The sequence below is a fragment of the Rhea americana genome, unplaced genomic scaffold (genome assembly GCF_003343005.1).
Source record: "Rhea americana isolate MKP2758 unplaced genomic scaffold, rheAme1 scaffold_26, whole genome shotgun sequence".
Lineage (NCBI taxonomy): Eukaryota > Metazoa > Chordata > Aves > Rheiformes > Rheidae > Rhea > Rhea americana.
The window spans coordinates 3,982,753-4,010,691 of NW_028186379.1; the positions used below are offsets into that span (position 1 = coordinate 3,982,753).

Here is a 27,939-nt window from a genome sequence, read left to right on the forward strand (position 1 = left end):
TGGGCTGGGACATAATGGAGCTCTTTGCGCAACTTTCAACCAATTTCATCACTGATTTTGATTTTTTTTTCTTATTCCTCATACGCCTTTCACTTCCATAAATATCAAGGTAAGGATCCTCACTCATAGTCACCCACTCACTCACGGCCATGTCTGTTTTAATTTAAGAGTCATCAGGTAGTGGAAACAGAGTAGTCAACTATAGTTGTGTCATTGAGGGAAAAGCAAATTTTGGAAATTCTTGTTATTAAACTACTTGAATCTGATCTGTGGACAATGGTGCCTTTAACATGCTCCTTCTACATGACCATGCTTCTTTAACTGAACAAAGTTTCTCCAGCACATTCATTGAGGCAGGAGGCCCCCGAAGGAAGGACGCAGGTTCAGGTAACTAAAAACAGTACCATCACATAAATGTACAAGCGGTGTTATATGCTCAGTTCGGCATTCTCTAGCTTCCAAGTGCTTAGCTTTGCATCTTGAAGTTCTTTTAATGTTGACACTCTTCCTTAATCTTTGGGACTCCTGAAACAGTATGAACCCCTTCACCCAGGCTAGAAATTTTGAACAGGGGAATCCCAATGACCCTAATGGTTAACCACCAAAGCTGGACCCAAGCTCAAAAATCAAAGCACAAACAGCTGTACTATGAGCCAGCACAGTAACTGTAAGCAAAGAGCAGCTTATGACTTTGCATATGGGTCAGTCATGAGAAGAGCACGAGACATCAATGGATTTTCATAACTGTTTGCTGACAGCAGGGCAACGATGACACTTGCAGCACAGAAGTTTCAAGCTCATGACCTGAGATACAAGCACAACCCAGTGCGCGCACCAATCTAAGCTGGCCTCCTCTCCCTCTGCTTCCTTTAGGCTGTGTCTGTTTAAACAGTTAATTTGTTGAAACAGACCCTCATGGAGTTGGCATTTTCAACAGAAAAAAATGCTGTGCTGAAAAACTCCCTATGAACTCAATTACTTGTGATCTTTTAAATGCTGTCAAAACTTTGTATTTTTCCTCAACCTCATCTGAGCAGTTTGCTGCAGCTGAAGAAKAAAAAACAGCTTGACATATGACATGGAAACCTCCCAGTCAAACAGCTGAGGTTGAGCAGAAGTGGAAGCAATAGCTTTGTCAWTTTTAAATGGAAAATATCAGGTATTTATCCCTCTGCGCAATCAAGAAAGTACATCAGTAGGACCAGTCTTATTAATGAAGTGAAGGAAACTCAAATCTCACTTGGAATCTGACCAGTCAAAAATTAGGGAATGTGTTTTAGAAGTTGTCTATTTGGACATTTAAACCAAAGCAAACTAGAGGAGACCATTTCACGCATATTTCCGTGAGATAGTTTTAGTATTGCTGAGCACACACAACTCCAAGCAAAGCCAAGGGAAAGTGTGGATGTTGGAAACCAGTTCAAAACAGGTTGTCCCAGATGATACAAYGTCTGCTCAGGTAAAAAACAGAAGATCCACTTTGGAGGTCCTTTTTGCCATCCTAGTGCGGATACTGTGTGCCCCTTAGYCAAGGACCTAACTACATTGCAGAAGAGTCAAGCCCCTTGTCCACTGCACAGAGTTCTTTTTTTGAGGGGTGGAGGCAAAAATGGGCAATTTCTCAGGGTTTTCCRCTAGAGGAGGGCAAGGGAACAGAATCCCCCCATTGACTCCTTTGTAGCAAGAGATAAGGGCAAGCCCTTTTGCCACTTCCAAAACTTCTATTCCCAGATGCCACCCTTTGCAATTGCCCTTTGCCCTTCAGTCCACCTGGAAAGGGAGGAGAAGGCTAGGAGCTCTCTGCRTAACTCAGTAGCATGAAGAACAGCAATAGTGAAATCTCTTTTTTCTCCAGCCCATACAAACCCCTCAGCCACTTTCCAGGGAGGCAGAAGTCATCCACCTCAGTTTCAAATGAAAAATTCTCAGACTCTGTTAAGGAGGCTCTCAACTCACCCACAGCTGTGTCTTCTCCCAACAGTCAAGAAGTGGAAATTGCAGTCAGCTCTAACTGTGGCATTCACGGAAAGGTAAAATTTGGAAAAACTCCATGGTTTTAAAACATTTGAATCCAGTCTGTGGGATATAATAAATTGACAAGTTGCAATGTAACTAGCTAACTTTCTGTAAAACACTCAGAAGTAGTCTGCATGGCACTGGTGGACCATTGCATCCAGGTATTTTGTAGAGGATGTATGTTTACATACAGAAGAAGGAAAAAATAATAAAAGGAGAGATGGACCTTATCGCTACATCTASACTTACACTGAGGCAGAAGATAGCCTATGGGAAACTGTACCTACGGAGATTAGAAAAACTACTATTTTTAAAAAGAAAATATCAAGCTCTAGTCAGCTTGGTTCCCTTCAGAGACATGATAGCAACATTTGTCTGTTACTCCTTTTCCCCAGACTACTTGTTGAACCAGCTGGCTAACTCCAGCCAAAGTTGATAGAGGAGCAAACATCTGAGTTTCATAATATCTGCTGCCTGGACAGAGGCAAGAGACATAGATTGCAGTCTGAACTCATATGTTGTCTCTTCTGCTTGGCCTGCCAGCTGGCCAGGCAGCGTTCCTGCAATATGGGGCTTGTTGCAATGCATGCTGTCTCCTTCTCAAATAGTAGAAAGAAATTGTGGTAGGGAGAAGAGGTAGGAGAAGTGGGCATGGGGAAGGGATGGGAGCAAGCTCTAGAGGGATGGCTGAGCTTACTTAAGTGGGAATAAGGAGTGTACACAGAGCACAAGTCAATAGGGAACCAGGCCTCACTAGCTGTAGTGTTCACAGAAAATCCCCTATATAATTGGCTCCAAGAGTTTTGTATCACCAAAAAATATCTAGTTGTACAAAGATTTACCCCCTTTAAGTTTTCATGGATTTTAACTCTTAAAATTTCAAGGCATTGCAAATCTTTGCTATGGGGCTCCCTTTAAGTCCTTTGCTGCTGGTTCTTCTTGCATCTTCTGGGCYGTGGCAGAACGTGACTGTTTTCCTTGGTTGTGCTGATCCTCCGTAAGTAGAACCCAGGGTATCTGTGTTGGGGTTTCTGAAGCATAAAGTGGGAACAAGCCAAAAGAAAGACTTTTTCTTGTCCTAAGAAGGCAAGAGGGGAAATAATGAGGAAAAACAAAGGTGGTGTAAGGTGGTTTTCAGGATGATAGCTTAAATAACAACAACAAAAAAAAAATCATTGAAGGAAAACCACRGTGGGAGAAGATACTCCAAGGCATCAGACTGGAAAAAAGCCTGTTTCTCAAGTGATACTTTTACCAAAAAGAGGTCTCTTTTTATATTAATGACTGTTTAGACAAAGTCTCTACTGGGGGAAGCTTTTGGAAGATAACAATTGTATTTAACAAYCGAGTTTGCAACCTGTTGCTCCATTTCCTTATAGAATACTAGGGCAAAAATCACCTTCAAAGACATGTTTGCCAAGATTTCCCAGAGCAACATGGCAGGCAAAATCCCAGAGTAAAACTCTGCCTGTGTAATCTGAAATGCTGGGGCTAAAGCCTTAGATGTTTGCTTGCTGCCAGTGAATGAGGACTGAGGGGAAACGATAGCTATTGGTTTTCTGGAGCACAGCCCTGCAGCAGGGCTTAGAGGCTTGGCTCTGCGCACCACAAGCAGCTGCTAGTAAAGGGCCGTAWGCGACAAAGTACCCTGTGCTCCAATCTTTTTAGCTCCTGGGGACCAGTAGTGCTTTTCCATGGAGCAGCTCAGAATCGCCTTTTTCTCTCAGGATCCCTGCTATCACCAACTCCCCTTCTCTTTCTCTCACTGTCGTTTCTTCCAAAGAAGCTACAAGTGCAAGGGCATGCAGCCAGACAGGCACACCTCCTCATGAGCCTCAGTTTCAGGAAAGGAGACCCATTAATATACTGGGGGAAACAAACTTTTTCATTCCCTCCTTGGKCAACTTGCACTCTGGATTCTCAGGAGAGATTCCCATTTTGGCTGACTCCCTTGGATGTCTGAAAGAAGGCAGCATAGCYTGAACTAGGAGGACCCAGCATCCCTGTAGAGAATATCTGTCCTCCTGATGTTGCTCTGATTAGTCCTGCTTCAGCCAACACAGTGCAATGCCTATAGTTCCCCTTGCTAACAAAGGAAAGGCAGGGATTGCAACATACTTGATGTAACATATTAAAATAATCTACAATGAGGGCATTGCACAACAAGCCTCAATGCCCTTGCTGGGGAAGTACAAAAGAGCAGCCTTCAAAGCACCAAGACTTTTTTCCTGGGTACTTACGTACATACGTTTGAAAAAAAAAATTTTTTTTCCAAGAGAAAAGAAAAATGTTAAAGGGGGTGGAATTTCTTAAAATTACTGTAAAAAGAAATATATATAGTATGTGTGTGTGTACGTGTGTGTGTGTATGTGTGTATGTGTGTGTATGTGTGTGTGTGTGTGTATGCATATTTACCATGACCTTAAACATAAAGCTTCCAATTCCGTAATGCCTGTTTGTGGCAGGCAGAAGACATTACACCAGCCTAAAGCTGATGCAAGCTTCTGGAGAACCAGATCCAATAGTTTCTTAACCCAGAACTTTCTTTCATGYGATTTGCCATAATATTAACATAATACTTATATACTTTGGGACAAAAAAAATTCGTTGCATTTATTCATGACCTTGTTTCTTCAAATGATAAGCACAGMATTTATTACCACTCCCAGTTACTTTAAAAGGATTGTTCTTGAAACTGAACAYCATAGATCAGTATTAAATATTAGYTGGATCCAACCYTTTTAAATATATATAYAYACACACACACACACAYATATATGTATTTAACATACAGGACATATCTGCAAATTACACCCACTTTGTTGTGAAATCGGAAGACTTCTTTCTTTTCCACTCTTTGCAGTAACTTCAATGCTAGGGTCACTTAAGATTAAAGACAGATAAAAAGATAGTTTCTATGTTCATTAACTATCAGAGTTCATGTAACTAAGATACTGTCTCATTCCTCAAGTCTATTATTCAATGAATTAAAAAATTCCTCAACAATTCACAACTTTGATCTTTGCTAGTTTGTTTTGAAATGCRTCTATATTGTTTAAACGAAAAGAGACGTCAATGGAACTAAGATCTGCCAGCGGAAATAGCTTTGTGTCAAATTTTTGCAGTTTACTTTTCTTTCTTGGAACTGATGTCACATATCAGAAGAGATTACCATTGCTCTRTTCCCTAGTAGCAGCAATAGGAACTTGAATTTCTTATCATTGGTGCTTCTCTTTGCAAGAGAATCTAGGTTAACCTGAGGAGTCCCATGTCTGCAAAAAAATATTTCTTATTTCACCCTGGGTGAAAGCTTCACGTTGCAGAACAGGGGTTGAGGCCAATCTCCTACCCTTCAGGGYAGTATCCAAACACTGGGAGAGACCTGGAAATATCCAGGAGGAAGCAGTATAAACAAGAACTGGTGCTATACACTCTTCCTTCCCCCAGGATTAGAAAGGATAGATTCCACAATGCAGATATGATTTTTATCACATTTGGCCAATCCATGGGCAAGCAAAGGATGAGGCAGTAGGACAGAACGTGGCACTGCCTCTTCCCAAAGGCCAAGCAAGGGAGCTGCTTCTTTTAACTATCAGCAACAGCCTGCTGCAGGAGAGCATTTCCCCTCTGCTAAACGAAGGCAATAGCAGGTTCCAAAGGCAAGCTGTTACTTTTCCCTTCAAGGAAATCAGTGTCTCTTACTCTGGAGCAAATTGGTGGTGACGATTTGTAGTAGTTAATATATGGGGCTCTCCAGACACCTACTGGTCACACCTGCCCACCAGGTTAGGAGTGAGGATAGGTGAGTTACCTATCACCGCCTCTCATAGCACTCTTGCCCAGTGGAAGAAGCAGCAGCTGAGGTGTGGCTGGAGGTGACTGCAGTACTGAAAGACAATATTAATTTTTATTGCTGCTCCCATGCGACAGAGCAGCAGAATCTCTTCTGAAGTGACAGTACAGCACCTGGATTTTTACAAAGTCAGTGCACAGACAAAATAGAGAAAAACTGATTAATTAGATGGGACATATTCTTTTCCTATACAAATCACAACAGTCAGATTCAGCAATACTTCCTTAGTTTGAAGTGCTTACTTTGGAAGTAAGGAATCTGACCCCACTTTTTTTTTTTTTTTTTTTTTTTTTTTTTTTTTTTTTTTTTTTTTTTTTTTTTTTTTAAAGAGGTTGTAGTTTAAAACTACATCTCTTTTTAGCTTCTGGCTTGGCAAATTTCCCTTGCCAGAACAAGTTCCCTGGGTTCCTTTAGTACATCACCAAAAGTTCTCAAGCTTGGTTTTCAGAGAAAAGGAAAGTCTTATGAAAAGCAAATAATCAGATTGAATTGAAGGGCCCAAAGCTAAGGAAGATAAAGCCTGAAGCACCATTACTGGAGAAAAACCCATGAGGAGTTAGTCATAGCTGAGAATGCTGCGAAGTGTTTAACTGAGAAAAGCACACTCTACTTAATAAGAATACATAAGTCTCTTCTGAGTAGATGTTGTGAAATCTTACTCAAAATTACGAAGCTGAGGCAGCGGGACAAACTGAATTGAAGGATGAACTAAGACCACCTACGTTCAAATCTTAGCTTTGCCTCTAACTCACCGTATGACCACAGTTGATTCACTTAATGGCTCATGATTCACTTAAAGTGTACCAATGTTGCTCTATTTAGATGCAAGTCATACACTTACCTACTCAACTGAGTGAAGCTTCATTAAAGTTAGGGAATTTGAAAATTCAAGCTTTGGAAAATAAAATTAATGACATTTCTAACATTATCTTTTCTGTATTTGTTTTAATACTAGCTATATAGATTTATTAAAAGTATCTATAATTTTGGGGTTCTGTACTTTCAACTGTCAAGACATCTATAAATGTCTGGTAAGTCGGTATTTTGTCTTTGTTATTCGCTACAGAAAAATCTTCAAGGACAAAGGCCGATGACTGAAAACAGTTAAAAAAAATATTTTTTTACGTTTCTATTGCAACTTCTGCTGCTGTTTTCCTCTCTCATTTTTTTCAAAATAGCTGTCTTCTCCGCATCTGCCACTGAGATTAGTAAAGAGATGGTAATTAAAATACAAGTTTCTGGAAGTTTTACTTTTCTTTACTTTTTTTTTTATTTTTATTTATCACAGGCCCTGGCCGCAGTATCTCACTGGCCTTGACTAACAATGCCAAATTAGACCTAATCTTGTCTCCCYGTAGATGGAAATGTGCTCAAATAAAACCTTAATCTTCAGGGACTGTTCTACTAGTGCAAACGTGCCCTTAAGCTCAGCTTTAGCCATTCCCCAAGACAAACAAACGAACAGATCTGCTCCTTAAAAAAGTTATTTCTAAGGACGACCAGGCATACAAAATACGCCATGCATCGGTATCACTATTCCAAATAAGGCACCATGGTAACGTTTTTACCCAACACCCTCCGCTAGCACGAGTGCCTCAGACGCACGTTTCTCCAGASAGAGACGGACGCGCGCCGGAGTCCCGGCCCCGCGGCCCGTGCACCTTCGCAGACGCGCGCTTCCCGGCCCTCCTCTCCGCGAATCCACGCAAGCACGCCTCCGCTGGCGCAAAGCACTGCACGTGCAAGAGACACCGGGGCAAGGRCCCAGGGGCTCCGGCGGCTGAAACGCGACAGCTAATTCGGCGGGGTGCGGCCCTAACTCCATCGTGGTGACGGGCAGATGGTCAAAAACACCCAGTGGTTTCGGCAGAACGCGGCAACGACGCTCAGGCCCGACTGCCCAACTGCTCTCGATAAAACCCGGGCGGCAGACAACCAGCACAGCAAAACCGACCCGAGTTCAACGAAACGTGCGCCACCGAAAGACCGAAAACCTCGAGAAGGACAAAAAGCAGCAACGGGCTTCCCGGAGCAACAAAGAATCCCTGGCGCTGCGTGCGACAACGGTTTTCGTTAGGTTTGGCGGGAGCACGCCGAGAAGAGGCACCACGCCGAACATAAAAGATTTTAATAAATAATAAATCATAAAAAATAAAAACGGCGGCTCGTTATTGTGCCGTCTGCCAGCACCTACGTGCGGGCTGAGAATCCTTCCCGCTAGGTTTCTCGCTTTTTAAATATATCAGAGACACCCGCGCAGACGACTCAGGAGCTATAGACCTGTCAGGAGGCAGAGCGATGTCAGCGCCTCAGCCTCCTGCTTGTCAGTTCTAATTCCAAATAACCTTTTGTCTCATTGCTCCAGCTACTAAATGAGGTATATCAAGTGAAAAACGTAATTATACCCCAAAAGGCCATGGATAGCATCTTAAAATACACTGAACTGTGAACAGAACAACAACGATAATGAAAAGATAAACTGGATTACCCGCGGCGCTTAGCTGATCCAAACCATTCAGCAGTCCCCCATGGGTTACTACAGAACTATTCCCTGTTTTCTGATTTCTGTTTTGCATGGCACCCCCRCTCACCCCCTAGTATTTTGATATTTGAAGTCTCATGAAAAACATCTCCCCTGTCACAACAAATATTCTGTTGCATCTGTCACTTCTGAAGATGATACAGAACTCAGAATTCAGAACTGGAGTTTTTAAAAAGAGTAGGAGGATGGAAATATTGACATTTATTTTCTTTGCACAAATCCGGCTACTAAATTTATGCAGAAATAAAAAYGTCCAAATGCTTTAGGAACATACTACTCTCTCAGTTAGCTCTGTATATAYTATGTTGGATTGGGAGTGCTATCAACTACTGAATTATCTTGGTTTTTTTCCACTAGATTATTGGAATTTTAAATATTTAAGGACATTTTCTGGATTCCTGCACAGAGCTATACAAATATGACTTTTCAAATACTAATTACTCTTAGCAACACCTGACAAGAAAAAATTAGGTGGTGGTGTCCCACTGCAAACCTCCACATCTGTTAATCCTGTACTACACAGAATCACAAAATGCTGCTGATGACTGAAATTTTTATTATTCTCTTTCTCATTAATGTCATGATATATCTTTATTCAAAGATYTGAACTCATATTTTAAAAGGAAAATAGGCAGTAACATGGGAAAACATAAACATTTCAATCACTATCTCTTTAAATCTTCTACTTCAATCACAATCTGCAGAAGAGTGAAATTTGGTATCCCCTTTTGTTTGCACCTAACAGTGCAACTTCTTCCGAAGCGATGAAGTAATTATTACTCCATCCCATCTCAGCCACCGAGAGAGTACTCCCTTTCCAAATCCGATCTTGAATTCYGCTGCTTTAGTTCTGCTTGAATTAAAAGAGATGTCCTGCTTGTGCTGCAGAAATTCTGGATGCTAAGTTGAACTAAATGGACTGAAACATTCCCATTAGGAAATTCTGCTTAAAAGACACCGAACAGGCAGATAATCCCAGCTTCATCAGTGCTCTAATGTGAGCTTTAACGYTCCCGTTACTGTTGCCCAGTAAACTGCATCTAGCAGGGTAACCGGGTAACCTGGCCAGAGCAATAGCCCCTGCACTCTGGGAACGTGCACTTGACCCAACGTATCGAACGAGCCTCCTGAAAGCGCCGTCCGCGCTGCCTGGGCTGTGCCTGTCCACAGGGCCCACCGCAGCCCCACGGCGTGGGAGTCCCTGCACACGAGTCGCAACGTGCTTGTCCACGCTTCTCACCTGGGTTTCCCGGGCAGCTCTAACAGAGATCCCTACGTGGCCCGGCCCGTGGCTCCACGGGCTTGCTCCCGTTTCAGCTGCAGCAGCATCACCCCTGTCTTACAGAGCGTACATCTGTGTGCCGCATACAGCAGAAGTGCTCAAGTATTTTTTCAAATTTGCAACATAAACCATTCGGTGAGGAACAGAACAAGGGAAATTACAGTTTTGTTTTTCCTTGCAAAATTCACTGTCTGTAGTTATACGATACACTCACACGTGGAGAATAAAACTTAGGGCACTGCATTGAGAGCTTACTCCAAAGTCATGCATGCAAAAATTCTCCACAAAATATCATGTGAAAGCTATACATATGCTGCACTGCATGCAATGTCTCACAAGAAGCAAGTTATATCAAATGATGTCTTGACTTTATTCATTCTGGATTCTGCCAGCCCACAAAGGAACCACAATTGAGCCTTTTTCCTTAATTCCTAGTAGTCTGAGGTCTAAAAGTACCCTTGGAGATACACTCTCTTTTTCCAGTCTCAAGGTTCTGTTGCCACTATATTTCATTTTCAGCCATTCTGGAAGTGCCTTAAGCTGTCTGTAAATTCACTTGGTGTGACATGTTCGGCAAGGCATTATAGACCAGACAGATTTAGGAAACCACATTGATTGAATCAATCAAATAAAAGGGAGGAAAAATCAAAGGCAGATTTATTCCTTCTACTTCCTAAAATATATAAATATATAAAACTATTTTATTTGAAACAGCTGGAGTTCCCCAGGTCTSTCTCTGTCTACTTATATTTTAAAACATAGCATTGTGAATGCAGTCCAGTAGTGGCTAAGGATCTGGCCAGGGCAGCAGTCATTAGTTTACTGTCAGAGTTCCACGCTGGTCTACTACGGTCTTTTGTTTCTCAGAGCTGGAAAAATAATGGACATAAAAAAACTTCCAAAATATGAGTTTCAAAAGATGTTGCTGAAAATGGAAACAGGTATAAATTTCTGTGATATTCGGATTCTGTGAATCCGACCAGATTCTCCTGGTACCAAAGCAGAGATGCTCTTAACACATTTTTGATGTCCTAATGCAAGCTGGAAGATGTTTAGTTTTTGCCCCACCACATTTCCTGGCATCAGATAACGYACGTTACTTCCAGTGGGTGAGGAGAAGATGGTCAAGGGAAGAGGAATGAGACTTTTTCTTCCCCTTGAAGAGAACAAGCCTATCCGGGTACAGTCAGTGTCAGGCAACTGCACGCTACCGGAAAGGATTTGCCCTATAATTCTGTTCTCATAGCAAGATCTRTTTCCCATGCTCCTCTGCACTGACAAAACAAACACACCCAAATTCAGATTTACGTATTTATCTCCCTTTTTAAGCGGCCCACTGTTTGTAAGAGCAAGCACGGAACAGCTATATATAGTTCTGTCAAATCTGAGGTCAATATATGAATCACAGCAGAGAAACCTGCCAAACTACAGGATTCATCGCAGAAATCTGACTGCTGGTGAACGCAGCTCGGCCTACCTCCCACAACATCGTTCCACATAAAGCAGCCAGCAACTTTTCAAAAAGCATTCTGGATGACTTGGGCACTAGAGAAGTTTATTTTTATACCACAGGATCTGCAGCTACTCTAAGGTGGAAKTATTCATATCTCTTCTAAAAATACCAGTAGTAAAAATTAAGAATTCTTAGAACAGACATTCTAAGAATGATGTTGTTTTGGTGGAGACTAAGTGCTCTGCTCTGCCCAGTTGATGGCTGTGGCACTACATCTCTCAAAGACAAACTGTACGAAAAGCCATTCCTGCAAGTTAGTTATATTTATTCCCCCACAGATGGAGAAGCTGCAGCATATGGAAAACTGCATCCTGGTTGACGTAACAGGTGCCACAGACAGAGAGAATAAAGGCTTATCTTCTGCCTCGGAGTATTTTTTTCCTAACCACTCAACGCTATTACCTTAAAATGCCAGCTCTGAAATAAAAAGCTTTATTTGCATTCACATAGGGAGAAATGCTAGCTTTCCTTCATGTAACTTTTAAAACACATTAAATATTCCTACATTCAATCTTTCAGACAAGATTATATATGTCTTTTTGTATTAACATCTCCCACTATTTATACAATTTCTCTGAGACCAGACCCTTCTGTAAGGGTCTACCCTTATCACGCTACATTTAACAATCCAAGTACTAATATAGAAGTAACCTTGAAACTAGAGAATAATCTTACAATTGAAGTAACCAATTGTGATTTGTGTTCATTGTTGTATGTCAARTCATCACTTTTTTAGGAACACGTAGAACACCTGTTGGTAAAAATCATCAAGTGGTCATGTTCTCATGAAACTGCTTTCAGGTATCCTCCAGTCACACCAGCACATAYGGGTGTCAACTGTGAAAGACACCATAATACAGTCCCTGGAAACTCTTAAGTAAATATGCCACCTAGTGTTTAATTGGGGCAATTTCATTCATAAATCATCTCAATTGATTCTTCTAAACCTACTCCCTGAGAGGTCAATGTGGTACACGTGACTAAGTGTCCAGCAGAGTTATCTGGAGGAACCTTCCCTCTCTCTTCACCAAAATAAAAACACCGTACAGCATTCTTACATTCTTGACAAAAGAGATATTCTGTGTATGCATGTGCCTCTCCCCCTGTTCTTGTACATGAAACATGCCATATTTTCTTCTTAAATCTTCTAATCGAGACTTTCTTGAAGTTTCTGTCATGGATACTTACGTTTCCAAGGATTAAATTTCTACACTAAGTAATATGATAGCACAAAACATCCTGAGATTTTTGTAATGTCTTGTTTATATTTTTCCAGATCAATAAAAATCTTAAATGAAACTCCAATACTTGCAATACTTCATCAGCTATCTCTCTCTCTAGGTTATCAAGTTGCTACCTATCTTTACAYCTTGTTTGAAATTATTCTACCTATTTCAGTCCATGTGACCACATTCATGCACAAACCAGTCTGAATTAATGTCAAGGCTATGATTTCATGAGACATTGCTAAAAATCCAATTATTTTGCATCTGCTGTATTCTTTTCATGCAGTACTTTTCTGAAACTATTATAAAGTCAAACAAGTCTAACTGGCAGTACTTATTCTTTATAAACCCATGCTGACTACTGTGCACAGTTCTACTATTCTTTAGGGCTGGGAATATTTTATAAAAAAGGAGCCCATTGTTACTACTCATGCTCTTCACACCACAATGTTCTCTTTTCCAAATATTAACCGTTATATAAAGCACAGGTTCTTGACCTTTGTWGCCAAGCCTCAGCTGAGAAAACTTCAATAACATATACTTCTCTCTGTTCATTTACTAGTCCTGATTCTGCMCAAGACTGCCAAGCTCTTACTTTCTACTACGTGGTACCTCCCGCTAGCTCTGGTAGCCCTACCTCCTAGACTGAGCTAGTAAGACTACYCAACTTAATCTGGAAGTGACCAGGAAGATCACATTCCTCGCTCTAGGGTGAGGGTGCAGACTGCTGAGCTGGCTCTCCGTGGCAAGAATCCAGATTAAACAGGATATTTGCTTGGTCTCTGCAGTGACTTCTCTGTAGCATGCACATACTTCAGTGGTGAGACCTACTTCACCCTGGCTATAAAAGAACAGTCTCAGTGGTTATGATGGCCTGGAAAAACATGTTTTATGCTCAGAAATCAGAATATCTAGAATGTGATGGGACAAGTGCCAATCAGCATGTAGGGACACAGAAAGCCAAACAACTGGCAATTTCTCAGCAGAAGGTCAGCAGAGTGCACAGGATTTAGGAGAGGAAWAACTTAACACATCTTGCCTAGCAATAAGTATTTAGTGGAAGCCCTGAAAATTAGGGTAGTACCTACAATTAACTCCTAACTGGTGAGGCAGCAATTCAGAATTTAAGGTGAAATGTACTTTCTTCCAGACTAACTATACAGGGAGAAACTAAATATCTGTGTTCCTTAGCCACATTCTTGTAGATAGGATGAATCTGAGCCTCTTTTCAGGCAAAGAAAACCATGGAGAAATAGGACTAAAATGTACCTTCAGAGTTCRTTATCCATGTGAGATAATCAGGCATAGATTTTTACTTACAAAATGGATTTTTACTTCCAGTGACTAGACAAACGAAATGTTCAAACTGAAGTCTTCATATCAATCCTTGTGGAAGTTTGTTTATACTAATTTAATACCATCAAACTATTTAAAGAGTCAAAGAGTCTTGATATAAACCTTTTATTTTTAATATATCAATCTAGGCATGGTTTCTACACAATAAACATTTAGTTTATGAAAATTATGAATGTGTTTATAAATAGGGAAATAGCTAAAAGGAAAAGATCAATTTATGTATTCAACAGAGCCTGATTGCAGATATAGCACTGTACTTTAAGAAATACACAAAGTCAAGTGGAATTTGCTTTAGGACTATCATAAACACTTCTGGCATATCTAAGCACTTTTAGTACTAATCTGACCATCTCATTTGACAAAATTTCAATCTACAGTTGTGGTATTCACACGYTTTAGTATCAAGTATTCACACGTTTTCTACTTGGCTATCTTTCTGAAAGCCTGGATCAGGAAACGCTTCTATTAAAACAAAATTTCATAATTACCTTTGCTACATATGCTTAGCGTTGTCCTGAACTGATCCAAGACCCAGTGAAATCTTTGGGAATCTCCCCATTAATTTCATTTGGATCAGACCATATCTGTCATCTCCTATCAGCTGTGTAAATTATTGTTCCCTCAGCTTACAAGCTCTCCTCAGGCATAATCAGATCACTGATTTGGCTTAAGGCAAAAGTCATGAATCCTGGGCTGATGGTAACAGCATAACATAAACCAGCAACTTATAAGAGATGTTAACAGCACAAGGAAGCAGYGTAAACAAATACTTCTTAATGGAACCTCTCTTTCTCTTGATTCCCTCAATTTCCGTTACTGTTAAAACCAGCCAAATTATTCTTCTCAGAAATCCTTGCCTAATTAGGGAAAACACTGGGACTTGGGACTAAGTCTGGTTAGGAATGCTATAGTCAACTACAAAAAAATCATTCCTTTTTTTATGCACAAACAGACTGCCACAGGCAAGAAATCAGAGAGATACTTTCCGTGATTTTTTTTTGGCATCATTTTATTTTTATTTCTTATGTATTGTCTGTTTTATATTTACGAGACAAAAAAGAAGCTGAAAAGATACAACTGGAATAAACAAAAGAATGTTGACATTAAAAGGCAAAAGAAAATGATTATCCAGTTATACTGGCAGTAAGGCAGTATCTGTCACTCAGGACGCAGGAATTACTAAAATACACATACTAGTAGATCTACTGTATTTACATCCACTGCTTCTCACTGCAGTATAACACAAAAGGGTGTCCTGTACTGAATCAAAATTAAATGCTAGCAGTTGTTTAAAGGAGACAGTGGGTATGTACTTAAATACTCATGTTAGGGCATGCTGAAATAAGTACWTTTTWTATATATATATATATRTATATGTATATATATATATGTACACTGTATCATGTAAAACCATGTGATCACCTGTGTTTAGAATACTGCTGTTCTGGGACAAGTACGAATGGCCGATGAAAGGAATTAATTATTCCCAAAGTAATTTTGATGTCTCTGTTCATTCTAGCAGCAAAAATGTCACACACATTTTATGACTACRTATACTACTAAAAAGTGCAGACAAAGGGCTATTTTCCTGTACAGGGTCTAGGTTGCTGCATCTGAGCTTTTTCCATGCAAAATCAGTAGAAACATAGAACTTCCTTGTGAATTTTGGAGATTTGCATAGGGGGYTGAGACTATAGACCTTAAAAAAAGAAGGTGCTTCAGTCTGTTCTGGYCAAGTCTGTTGCAGAGGCCAGAAGCTCAAGGAGATATAAAACACATTGGCTCAGAAAACCAGTGCGGTTCTAGCCTAGAGTCTGCGAGAACAGACATTCCTGCTCACTTTCCTCTTAAGCTCACGATCTGCTGCCAGGGCAGCGCAGCATGGGGAAGGAAATGCACAACATCTGGATAGACGTACCAGCAGAGACACTGAATACTAACCAGCAACCTGTAATAGGATCAGCAGAGGTTTAGAGGAGCTGCAGAATAGGAAGAATATTGAATAAATGAAAAACTCAAACGAYTTCCTTCCTGTCGGCTAACAGCAGCATCTACAGAAAACTCAGGGAAGAGCCAACTAACAGAGTGGTAGGATGAGGATGAAAGTCCTGCAGAAAGTGATGTGGTATGAATAGCAATATAGAAATATAAATACTCACAAAACCTTAACCAAACCAGAAGTTCTCTTAAAATTGGCCGTCTCCTGTGCAGTTTTCATGTAATGAAAACTGTAGTGTTCCTAACAAAATTTAATCCCATAATGAGATTACATCTCCAATTAAGGGGCATCAGAAAACAGTCCTTCCTGGAAGTCCAGCATTTTATTATGTGGGAAACTGTGTGAGCAGCATGACTAATGAGGACAGTAATACCCTCTACTACTTTTAACAAAGTTATTTTTCCTTTTCTATCACCTCTTCCTTAATAGAAATAGCTTTCTTATCTGTCTATTATTTGTGTGGTATTTTCTGCTGAAGAAATCTACAACCTGCCAGACTCCGTAATATGCTTATCATTTCAGCTTTTCCGTTCGAGCTACAATATTAACTATGGCCTCTGTCATTTGCACATAAATGCACAGTAATGAGCTCCAGCAAAATGGATAGAGAGGTTACTGTGTCAAGCAGGAATATTCGGCGCCTGCTGCTGTCCTGCTGTTAAGCGAAGTCCCCACATACAGCTCTTTCTTGTTTTACCCCAAAATGCTACACTATTCCTCACAGATAATCATCRTTAAAGGCCTCTTGCTGCTCCTGGCTCATGCTTGCAACCAAAAAGCAGACCAAGCCTTCCAGCCCAACTCCAAGCACACTCCTATTTCATGTACTACTGGTATGTTTGCACTGACTGAGCCAGATCCTACTTGGAGAGAAGCTGATAGGAGTTTTGCCAGGATCCAAGTAAGTGGAGACCTGGCACCMACAAAACTTTCCTTGATTTTTTCTGTGTTTACCAACAGTTTGTCCTCTATCACACAGGTTAAGATCACTGTTTTCACAAATACTTGAAGCTCAACRGCTGCCAAAGACTTGACTGCAGCCTCCCCCCGCTCCTGTAATCTCCAGGGCTAATACAAGCACTGGAGTAGTTACAAGGCAATTTAATGGACAAATTGCTCCTGCTTTGAACCAGGGCACTGTGTCCTGGTGGCCAGTGCACAGTGAAGGCCCGCGGTGGCCACGGCAGCACCAGCACAGGTCACAGCAGCTGGAGGCACCTGCAGGAGCAGTGATCGGGTGCTGCTTCCTCCCAGCAGCTCCGACAGCACCTACCCGCTCAGAGCACTCACGAGACTCCAGCCTGCATTCCCTTCCACAATTTTGATTTTTTGAATATGTTTTCCTGAATTACATTTGCCAGTGTGGGGTTAGAGAGGAAGAATTTATTCTCTTTGCCTGAGATATAAAGATCACTGGTGCAGTAATGGCAGCAGTCACGTGATAACATGATACGTGATAGTGATAAACRTTTCAGAACTACCTATTTTACTGGGTGACTACTGCAAATTTTTCTCTCCTAAACGTGAGGATTAATTGCTCAAAGCAAGTTACACAAACCTCTGCCTACAGGTCAGGCACTTATCTGCCCTGTATCTTCTATTCTATGTTTATTTGTCCCCAGTGCAGAATACCCTAAACAGAAGAAACACAAAACACGCAAGCGCAATTTGCTCAAGCCTAAATCACAACCCTAGACTGCATATCATGCTCCCGTGCTCTTTGYGCAAGACGCAAAATCCTTTTGTAAGTTGGATCACATTAAAATGATCACTGCCTACACTGCTAAGAAAATATTTGCAGAATGTTTCTCTTCCGTAACACCTCATTCCTAAAAGTCAGTGAGTGCTCTTTTAGGCTGAAGATCTTCCAAACTATTCAGACTAAAATTTGAAATCTGTGTCTGCAAATCTAGCACCTCTTTAAAGTTAGACAGAAATACTTCTGGAAGAAATACGGGCATTATTAAGAATTTCAAAGTGTAAACATCTTCTTAGGCCTCCTACAAAAAAACGATGAGTAAAAAGGCATGAACAACAACAGCTTAATCTGGCCCACGTATCACATCTCCCTTTTGAAATGAGCATGACTCCACTAATTACAATCTCCAAGAAACTATAATTATGGGAATAGACAGGTACCCCAGGCAGTTCCGAGACATTTTATTCAAATGCGTGCTTCTCCTGCCAGCAAGTGCCTTGGTGGCAACCTTCGTTCGACCTACCCAAAGGGGGAAAGCATCTCTGAAATGACTGAGACATTTAATAATTTCTGCTGTCAACATGGGACAMGACAGAACAGATTCCCCGGATGGTGTAACAAATGTACTGTGGGAATGAATGCCTTCAGCTGTAGTTTCACACTCTGGAATTGATTGCAATATGAAACAAAATTTCACTTTTGAAATGCCTAAGCTATAATAGGAGTACCTTAGACTGCAAAATTCTCCTTCTGAGAAAAATGAAAGTTTCTGACCTGTACGTAAGACTTCTTCCCTCCCTATCATTTCTGAAATGTTCAAAATACTCCAGGTATATTCATATAAACCAGTTCAATCATGAAAAATTTACATTTTACCTGTTCATTTCAAGTGGCCAAAGAAAACCCATTCCGTTCACTACATCATCACACACGCATCAAGAAATTCCCTATGCAGAAATACATCATACTGAATATCCATTCATTTATTTCTAACGGTCTTAGCTGCTGGTAAGAGAGAAGGTTTTGATTTGTGGGCAAAGCATGCCCTTTGCCTAAAATGCTGTACAACACATGACAAACACAGCCAAAACATCTGCTATTACTACCACTGAACTACCACCTTCCCATTTTTATTTTTATTTTTTAGGGGCCTGCATTAAAACAAACATTAAATTCCCTTTACCCTCCTCTGTTCCTTTATGCTACTGCTGACAAATACTTGGTATTTCACTGATATTTTTCAGAGCCCAATCTATACTGAGGTTACTGTGAAGAAGAAATGGAAATAACGGTCCCGGAGCCTTTGCTGTGCAAACCTCTCATGAACTTTCTCCAAGAACATATGAAGTAAAAGCAGCCACGATAGGCACTGTACAGACTTCTGTCTTCTTTCAGTTGCTCATAAGTTAGCTAAAGTAGCCTTTTCTCATACTGCGGACTGATGGAAATGGTGGAAAACTGGTACTAGCAAGGAAGTCTGTTGGGAGTCTTAGTTATCCGCACTGAGACCTGAGGTGATAGGGTAGGTCTTTAGCCTGGGAACAGATCACCTTGCCTACTTAGCCCCACTCCTCATCTAGCTGTGATTGCTCCTACTCCTCCTAGCAGGAAAAATGTTAGAAACAGCTGCTACTTCTCCCTCTGCTGCTTCCCCTCAACAGGGAGGGCAGCAGGGACAGTTGCCAGCAATGTATCGGCTCAGATGAAGCCGGCTATTTTTACACGGCAGTGCAGTAACACAGCCCTAGTCTTGCAGGCTGGTACTAACTGCATGTACGAAATTCTCGGTGAGCACAAACGCTCCTGCTCCGGGATGAGATAAAATTCATCTCTCAGGTGAAATACAAAAAAAGAGCTAGTCCAATCACTAACGAGGTCCACAGAAATCTTTCCACTGCTATTGACATTGGTAACATTAGATCCAAATATGACATTTTTAAGTGCAGGTACTTAGAACTAAGGATACAGCTCTGTAGTTACTTTAAACCAGTACTATAATTTCTTTTGACCTATCACAAAAGCAAGTCCTGCCCTCTCTTTTGTGCTGTCTTTCCATCGTGTGAGCTGGATCAGGGAGCAGATCTGGCTGAAAATTTGTCTTATTTTTCCCCTGGTTGAGTAAATTTTAGTCTGGAGCAGTTTTCTAGTATCACTTACTGTGTAGCTGCATAAAACCTTAGGTCAGCAAAAAGAAGGTGGTGAAGAAKAGAGGGCAGGAGCACCTTCCAGTAGCAGCTTGCATGTCTATTGGTTTAGAAGTGTTTTTACAGTACATACTCAAAACCATCTAACCTGAGAACTGATAGCTAACCCCAAGCACAAAAGAAACACAACTRGTTATGAAAAATAACCTATTAAAACAAACCCCTCTGAAGTCTTTGACCATACTGCAGAATACAAAACTTGAACTGTAAGCACTGCAAAAAAAATTAAACAAAATTTTGAATACCCTTACTTTTGTTCTTTCTTGTACAAAAAATATTCTCCTGATTTCATGAAGAAAGAAGCACAGAAGCACTGTTATGGTTGCTTTTATTACATTACAGTCATTTAGTAATATTTAATGTTATCCCAGTGTTGATCCAGTATTTTCTCAATATAAAAGAAAACTTTTCCAGAACACTATCTGGACCATTCTCCATTATTTCCCTGACTGATCTGACTCACACCTACACAAAAAAATCCTGTCATAATGCACTATATCCACTTCTCATTGAGCCTTGAACACAGTCAATATAAAATTTCTTGTATTTGATACAGCATTCACAACCAACCAGTGTCCAATCACGGGAATCAACTGAATAAGCATGAAAGCTGCCTCTCTGTAGTATCCAGTATCTTGCATATTACAGTACCATCCAACTGAACCCACAGCTCTTGCCATCAGTAGACTCATTTTGAAATAAAACCAGAATGGAGGACTTGTTGATCTCCTAGCGTCCAAAGGATTTCCCCGGGGCAGTATGCCTTTCCTAAAACATGGCAGTATTAATGGAATTAATTTCCTATAGAGGATGAATGGGTTTGCATGTCATGTCAGTTACTCAAGAGTAATAATTACTACTGAGAAATCCAAACCAATCTATAATCTGTCAGTGCAGATCTGTGAACCTGAACAGATAATAACTAGCCTAGAAATGTCCTAGAATGATGGGATACACACAAAAAAGTAGATCTTTTTTAACGCTCAATATTACATAACAGCAAATTCACCCCTTACTTCCCAATTATAAACCAGCTCTAGTTACCAACTACTAGCCAACGCACTGCATGTTAAAATCATCTCAGTCATATTGCAGAAGTACACTCACAAATGTTAACAAGTCAATTCACCACAAACACCTGCCTCAGAAAGAAATTTTTGTTTGACAGTTCTTACAGCCTTACCACCTGGGAAGTAAAAACATCCACATGCAAGTACTTACAAGACCACTTTTCATATGTAAAAGAATTTCTGATTTTAAATTTCATTTGCCTACTAACTGCATTGGATTCTCAATTTATTATTATGTCTTGGTCTATACAATGCTTTTGGATACGGCATATAAGAGAAGGAGACCAAGGAAAGCCCACTTTAAATCAGAAGAGTGAGTAGAAAAAGAAGAAAACACACAATATCCCAATTTCAGACCCCTCCACCAAAGACTTGGCAGGAAAGAGGAGCTTTGCACTGAAAATGAAAAGATAACAAACTTGAGCTGTGGTGAATGGTCAATGGGAACCAGTTTCATTATCAGAGACCACCGATGAATATGCTTGAGTATACATGGATAAAGAAACATGTTTTGTGACCATTATAAGATGCAGTTCCTATGCTAACCAGTATATATATATTTATACAGTGAAACTATTTGCRTAGTACTGATTAGAAAGCTTTCATCTTAAGCTCCAGTTAAATATTAGCTTGGAGCCAAGAACATATTAACAGGATATAAACACTTCAGCAGCTTAGTAATACTTAATAAAGTATAGAAAAACTGGAAAAGTTTGTCTTTAAACAAAATGTTTTTTCTCTTAGATTTTACAGAAAGACTGGTACATAGTGCCAAAATTTTAAATTGAATACTCACCTTTTCAACGGGTGTATTTTCTTCACTTGTTACACTTGCTTTTCTTGATTCATTTTTTGTTCTGCTCAGCCTCCGGGACACCTTTTCTCTAAGCAAAGTGGCGTATCCAATGTGCTCATAGATGGGATTTGTTGTCATTTTTGAAATATACTCGGAAGCCTTTGTTTCTATATACAATGTTATCAAGCCATCTGTTACCAGATCATGGATTGATTCAAATCTTTTCTCCCCAACAAAGTGCTTCCCATCATAGAACAACCTGTAGTTTAAGGTCTGATTACCAAATCTGCATATACCAGAAAAAAAGGAGGGAGAGGAGAAAGAAACAGAGGGAAGAGTGAGAGAGAGAATTCATAACGGCAAAACACTCAGGAGGTAATTTCGCTGACTATATGCTAGTTTATGTATCTGCATTACATATGGAATATATACATGGCTGCAACTGGATCTCTGCGGATACAGCTCAAATTCAAAGCCAAACCTAACGGCATCACATGGACTGGACTACAGAATTGAGGCCAGTTGTCTTTAGCAAGCCACGTAACCCAGAAAGACATATTTTTAATCTAAATGCTAAAGGTAGTACCACAGCACATGGAATGCATGTTTTCTCTGACAAGATCTTGTTTTGGGGTGTATAATTGCTTTAAGGGCTGTTTCACCCTGCAACACTTCTAAAGTGCTGAAACTAGAAGCTCAACCACCATGGGCGTTTTTACAGTCAACGGAAGAGACGGGCATCTCCAGCAAGTAATTCAAATCCTAAGAGTCTGAATCATCCTCTGGAGGGAAGCCAGGGAGATTAAGATCCTAATGTGGGGTGGGTGGGTGGGTAATTAAATGCCTAAAGTTTCGTGGGATAACTCTGGCCCTACATGGCTATTTATGGTAAGCATAATCTATAGTTTTTAAAATCATATTAAAAAGAAGAGTGCTGTAGTAGCACATTCTGTTTATAACACAAAATGAAATACTACTCCTAATTAAATGATTCAAAGATAAGTCACTGGGTAAGTGGTCCAGCACAATACATTAAATATATGTTTTTGCATACTATTTTTATTGTGCATTCAAAACCAAACTGTTAACTGTTATTTCTCCCTACACATTATTTGATCTAAATTCCCAGTTTATACTCAAATTCAGTTTTTGAGCCTACAAATAATTATCCAGATGAATTTAGAAATCACACTGTTGTGTGAAAACAACAGGCAGTTTGCCATAATCCCTGTCCTTTGGTAGTTCTTTTTATTCTTTATTTTAAAATAGCTGGCCAAAATCCTAAGAAAAATTATGCTTGTTCTTTTTCAGCTGACAAAAGTTGATTTTAGTTTACAACACTTTTTAATTGGCATGAAACACTAGCTTTTCCAGCTCTACCATCTGCACATCAACACGAATTCTGAGGATGATTTCAGCACAATATCACAGCTAGCTGGGATAACTCACTGAAGAATTTCTGCTACAGCCTTACTAGTAAGAGGGTAGAACTGAAGACTTTTATTTTGTGTGTATGTCCCACAGAACGAAYAATGTTATAAACACTGTAAAATATTGCCACAGAGTTTGTTTTGTCAAAACCCAATAGAGTGTCTGGRCCTCCTCCCACCAGCCCCCAACAGCTTTAAGGTTGTTATGCRGGCAGGTTTTGAATGGCACAGCTAAGCCAGCAGCGCCTGTATTTTCAAGAAGAGGCACCTCTGAGGAGCAGTGGGACTGTAGCTCTGACTCCCACTGAATTTTGAATTCAGCTGAAAAGCAGAATCTTACTTYTTTGAGCAGCAGCGTCACATGATTCACACTGTATTTCTACAACAAGCTTAAATTACAGTTAGGAGAACAAAATTGAAGACTGGTATGTCTTCTTTGACAGGTGGTCAGCCACTGGACTTCACAGTTTTCCAGAGTGGGATTCTTTAAATATCTCCCACTGTCGCTGATGTTTATGTAAAATGCATCACTGAGTACAGAGAATAATCTGACTGTGTCCTGTACTGGGTTATTCCCATGGTCGAACTAGTTAAAAGAACATGRGTACCACATCACCATTTTGCTGCTCAGTTTTTCTTAACAGCATCCAAATTCTCCTGTGTTCTGTGAACTCACTTTAGTCTCATTTAGTTTTCAAGGATAAGCTCCATGTTTAACTCACTGCAACAGACTCAGCTCTAGATAAAAAAAAAATTGAAAACAGCCACAGTCTGCTTCTGAAAAGGCACTTCTTAGCAAAGTGCTAAAGGGCTGACTGAATGACAGCACTGCTATGAATGTCAAACTGCAGACAAGAGGGTCTAAAATCACTCCGGCACTGAGAAGTAGATATAGACTTTACTCAGAAAGGACTCGTACACCTCCTCCATTAAACACATTTATGTTTAAACTATAAGCTTCTATTCAAACAGMATTTACCTGAGAGCAAGAGTGTAGCAGCCAGGTTGTCGCTGGCTTTCTCGAAGAATATATGCTCCTTCTACGCCGGCAAGTATTTCATCTGCTTGCTCCCGAGAAATGATCCCATGAAACCTAAGGGAAGATATTTCAGTGATTTACAGAATAATGCGACCAGAAATATCTCCCCTGCTGCTCCAGAAACTATTTGAAAACTTCCAAAATAAGACTGCAGGTTAGGCACAGATACAACAGGATAYAACACCAAATGTTGCACCCATGAGATAATCTGAGAATCACTTCAGATCCCTACTTCCAATGTGAGGATGGGGAAAGAGAAAAGGGAAGAGCAAAGAATAACCTGATGTAGCCAGTTGTGCAAATGTCTTGCAGTAACCACTGAGCACGATCGTGATCTAAGTCATCAGGAAGCTGTCAACAGCTTCCAAGTATGGAGAAGTGGCAGAACAATCTAGTCTGGGCAAGTCCAGCACAGAGGCATAGAAGAAAAACTATGCTATAGTTTCACATACTGCTTCAGTCAGTATATGCTGAAGAGGAATCCCCTCCTCATCTGCTCCCACCAGCACCATTGCCCTGCTCCGTCCACATACATGCACATAAGTACCTGTGCAGTCACATGGTGAACTACACCAGACAAAGGCTAAAATCAATCCCTCAAGAAATAAAACTTGACAAAAACAAGATATACCACAATAGGTTTCAAATACATTACTTTCACAATGTATTCTGCACAGACATTTGTGCTGATATAAGGTGGGATCAGGTAGTAGGATGAGTGTGATGGGTCAGCAGGAGGAAAGACGAGATCAATTGCAAATGGGAAACTGGCTTTAAGACTTCTCRTGAAAATTAATGAAAAGTTTTCTGAAAAGCTTCAATGGAACTAATRCTGAACAAAATTTGTCAGAGTATGACACTTCAACAGTACCCAAAAATGTATTTTTCCATAAATGTCCCACCCCTTTACAACATTTCTCTTCTACCAGTGTATGTTTTTTTTCCATGTTTCCTTTCCAGAGCCTTGTATGACAGAATTGAAAACTAGACAACAATAGTATTATTTTAAAATAAAGGAAACGACTTAAAATTAAAACAAGAGGTGACTCTTACTACCAATTTGGTTTATTTTCTATATTAACACTGCTTCTTTAAATTTGTAACAGAAATKGAGACAAAAAATATGAATGATTATTCAAAATTGTATTCTCTATATATTAAAGTTGAAGAAGCCACAGAAYAGCCTTGAGAATAATAGTTTTCTTTGTTTCAGTTTCTCATCCAGTGTTGGAAAAAAGCAATACTTTCTGTTATTATTTTGTCATTGTTATTTTAAGAAAGAAAGAGGCTCTGGGGTACACAATTACCTTTACAATAATCAATATTTTAGCTGTGATATTTCTGTAAGTAAAAATGTAGTCTTCATAGCAGTTTGAATCTTAACTCCTACACATACTTTGCTAGTTGATAAGCCTCCAAGGGTATCCTTAGAGCTTTTGAAAGTTTCTATTTTTGCTGTTGTCTGAAAAAAAGGCACTAAAAGCTACTGTAAGCATTTTCTGTCTTCTGACAATACATAGGAAGTGGCATATTTCTAACACTGCCTCTGGCTTGGTTGTGACAGAGAAGGAAAACACGTTAGATGTAAATGCAATTGTTGTTCAATTCTCTTAAGTTTTATTTTCACAAATAATACATGTYGGAAATACTGGATTTAAGTGATCTTCCCACAGTGGCTTTATTTAAAATGATGAAAATTGATACATATTTTCTTCCTGCATTGATGAGACACAGTGATTTTCTGCCACATCCAAATTAAAAACAGCATCCYCTAGATGACGCAACTTAAGCATGTCTTTACCAGTAAATCCATGGTAATTTATAAGTCTAGTTAAAAAAATGAGCCTCAGCTATTATTCTCCACTGGAAGTTCATTATAAAATACAGCAAGCTTTAGGTTAGATGTTAGACAACAAGCTTTCCCAATGATCAATACAATGAACCACTGAGACAGGACACTTGGGACATCTGTGAAACTTCTTTAACTAGAGGGGTTAAGCACTGGGCAATCCACGCTTTCTCATGGATGTTCTAGATACATTTATGTAAGAGCATAAAACCAGTTGTCCATGATGAGGTCACAGATCCCCTGAACTCCGAATCCTGCAGCTGAGAGCAGTAGACAAAAAAGCTTTACAGGATAAGTACAGGAAACAGTCAATGTTTCTGTCACTTCATAGTCCTGCTCATCCACCACTGTTTTCGTGAGAAGTTGCAGCTGAACAACTATGGTCTTATCCTTCATGAATCTGAGAACTCCACTTGTAAACCCTTTAATATCTTCATGCTTTTGGCCTCCACTGCACCCTGTGGCAATGAACTTCCCACTATGAACAGACATTCTTTGGACAACCACTTAGGAAAGTCTGTTTATTCTCCTCAGAGGGTAGGTGCTCCATCGCTCTGATCCACCCTTGCAACACTTTGCTGTACCTTTTCTTTTGTTCTTTATCCTTTTATTAAATTGAAGGGTGGAGGAATGGGGGGGGGGGAGAGAGACCAGAACTTCATGCACTATTAAAAAATGCAGCCACATCATGGATTTATATAGTAATATGATTACATATATTCTGCTTCTTTCCCTAGCAATTCCTAATTTTCTTTCCCAGCACTACTGAGCCAACTGCTGTTATAGCAGTCCCCAGTGGTTCTGAAATCTTTCTGAATGGTAATAACTAACATGATCTTGCCTTGGTAGGTTCATCTAGGTGACCTCTTACAGTTCTTGCTGGCCTTACCATTCTACCACCCTACATTATGTCAGTAACCAGCTAGTTTACTGGATAAAAGACTGTGGTAATGGTTTTTGAAGTTTTGCTCTATAAAGCACGATGGGTTACTTATCTTGGTACTGTCTTCAGTTCTGCTGTACTCTGCTGGCTAGATCTGAATYCCCCATTGTCAAAGATAATATTTAAAAATGAAACCACAGTAATTAGAGGCAAGCTACAGGCTCTTGAGCTTTTTGATACTAGAAAAGGATCATTAAACACTGTTGATGTATCTGGGATGGAAGAAAAAATAGAACATGGAATCTATGTATTATGAATTTAGCCAGTGAAAAGGGTTAAGGCCTCAGCATATTACTTGGGTAAAGGCCAAATGCCAGCTCTGCAAACAGTGCTTAATAAGAGATCCAGGTAGCTGTTGCAGTGCCTTTTGCCTTCAACTTTACCTGYTCAAACCTCCTTGTCAATGAAGAATCCAGCTCCTTTTAAGATATTTATGGACAAGAAAACAGCCGAACACAWAGGAATTGTGCTCTAGTGCTCTGTTACTTTCCTTACAACAAAAAATTCGCCAGTTCTCTGGGTATTTCTGACCTTGTAACCTTACCAGGGAGTAAAGCATTTAGACATGCAGTAGTCAACAGGTATATATCCCGAAGCAGGACTAGGTATTACAGTAGAAAGAGTATAGGAATGCATCAAAAAGGCAGTGACAGAAGGAAGCCTCTTCTCTCCGTAGCCTCACAAGTAGGCTAAAATGACAATCAAAGCAAAAGGAAGAAATACTCAAGACAGTAATTTTGCTCCAAACTGACCTGAGAGAAATAACAAAAATACACAGCGGTACAGTCTGTGGATTGTAACATAAYTGAAATATTAGACATTCAATACATCTTCCTCCCTGGTGAAGTACAAGTAAATCAAGTATTTTGTCAGAACTCTACTATATCTTTTAAAAACAATTCTATGACAACAATTTTCAGATTCACCTAACAAATATTTAAAACAAAATAATACGTACTCTCTTCCATAATACTTTGGTCTGTTCTCCACCTGCATTTTGGAAGAAAGGAAAAAATATTAAAAACATACTAAATTTTAAGTAAGCGACACACAAATAAATTATGCTTGATTATTAATGACAACTGCTTCACCCATCTAAGTTACCAAATTCTGCAGATTCAA

General features: G+C 39.9%; 1 protein-coding gene across 1 annotated transcript in view; it reads right to left on the minus strand.

Moving 5' to 3' along the window:
* The window catches only part of CHN2 (chimerin 2), a 132,596-nt gene that overhangs the window by 44,270 nt on the left and 60,387 nt on the right, over positions 1-27,939 (minus strand). The window contains exons 5-7 of the mRNA XM_085307621.1: positions 27,776-27,807; positions 23,966-24,079; positions 21,557-21,842 (exon numbers count right to left, since the gene is read on the minus strand). Of these exons, the coding sequence (XP_085163747.1) occupies positions 21,557-21,842; positions 23,966-24,079; positions 27,776-27,807 (432 nt within the window). The remainder of the gene's footprint in view (positions 1-21,556; positions 21,843-23,965; positions 24,080-27,775; positions 27,808-27,939) is intronic.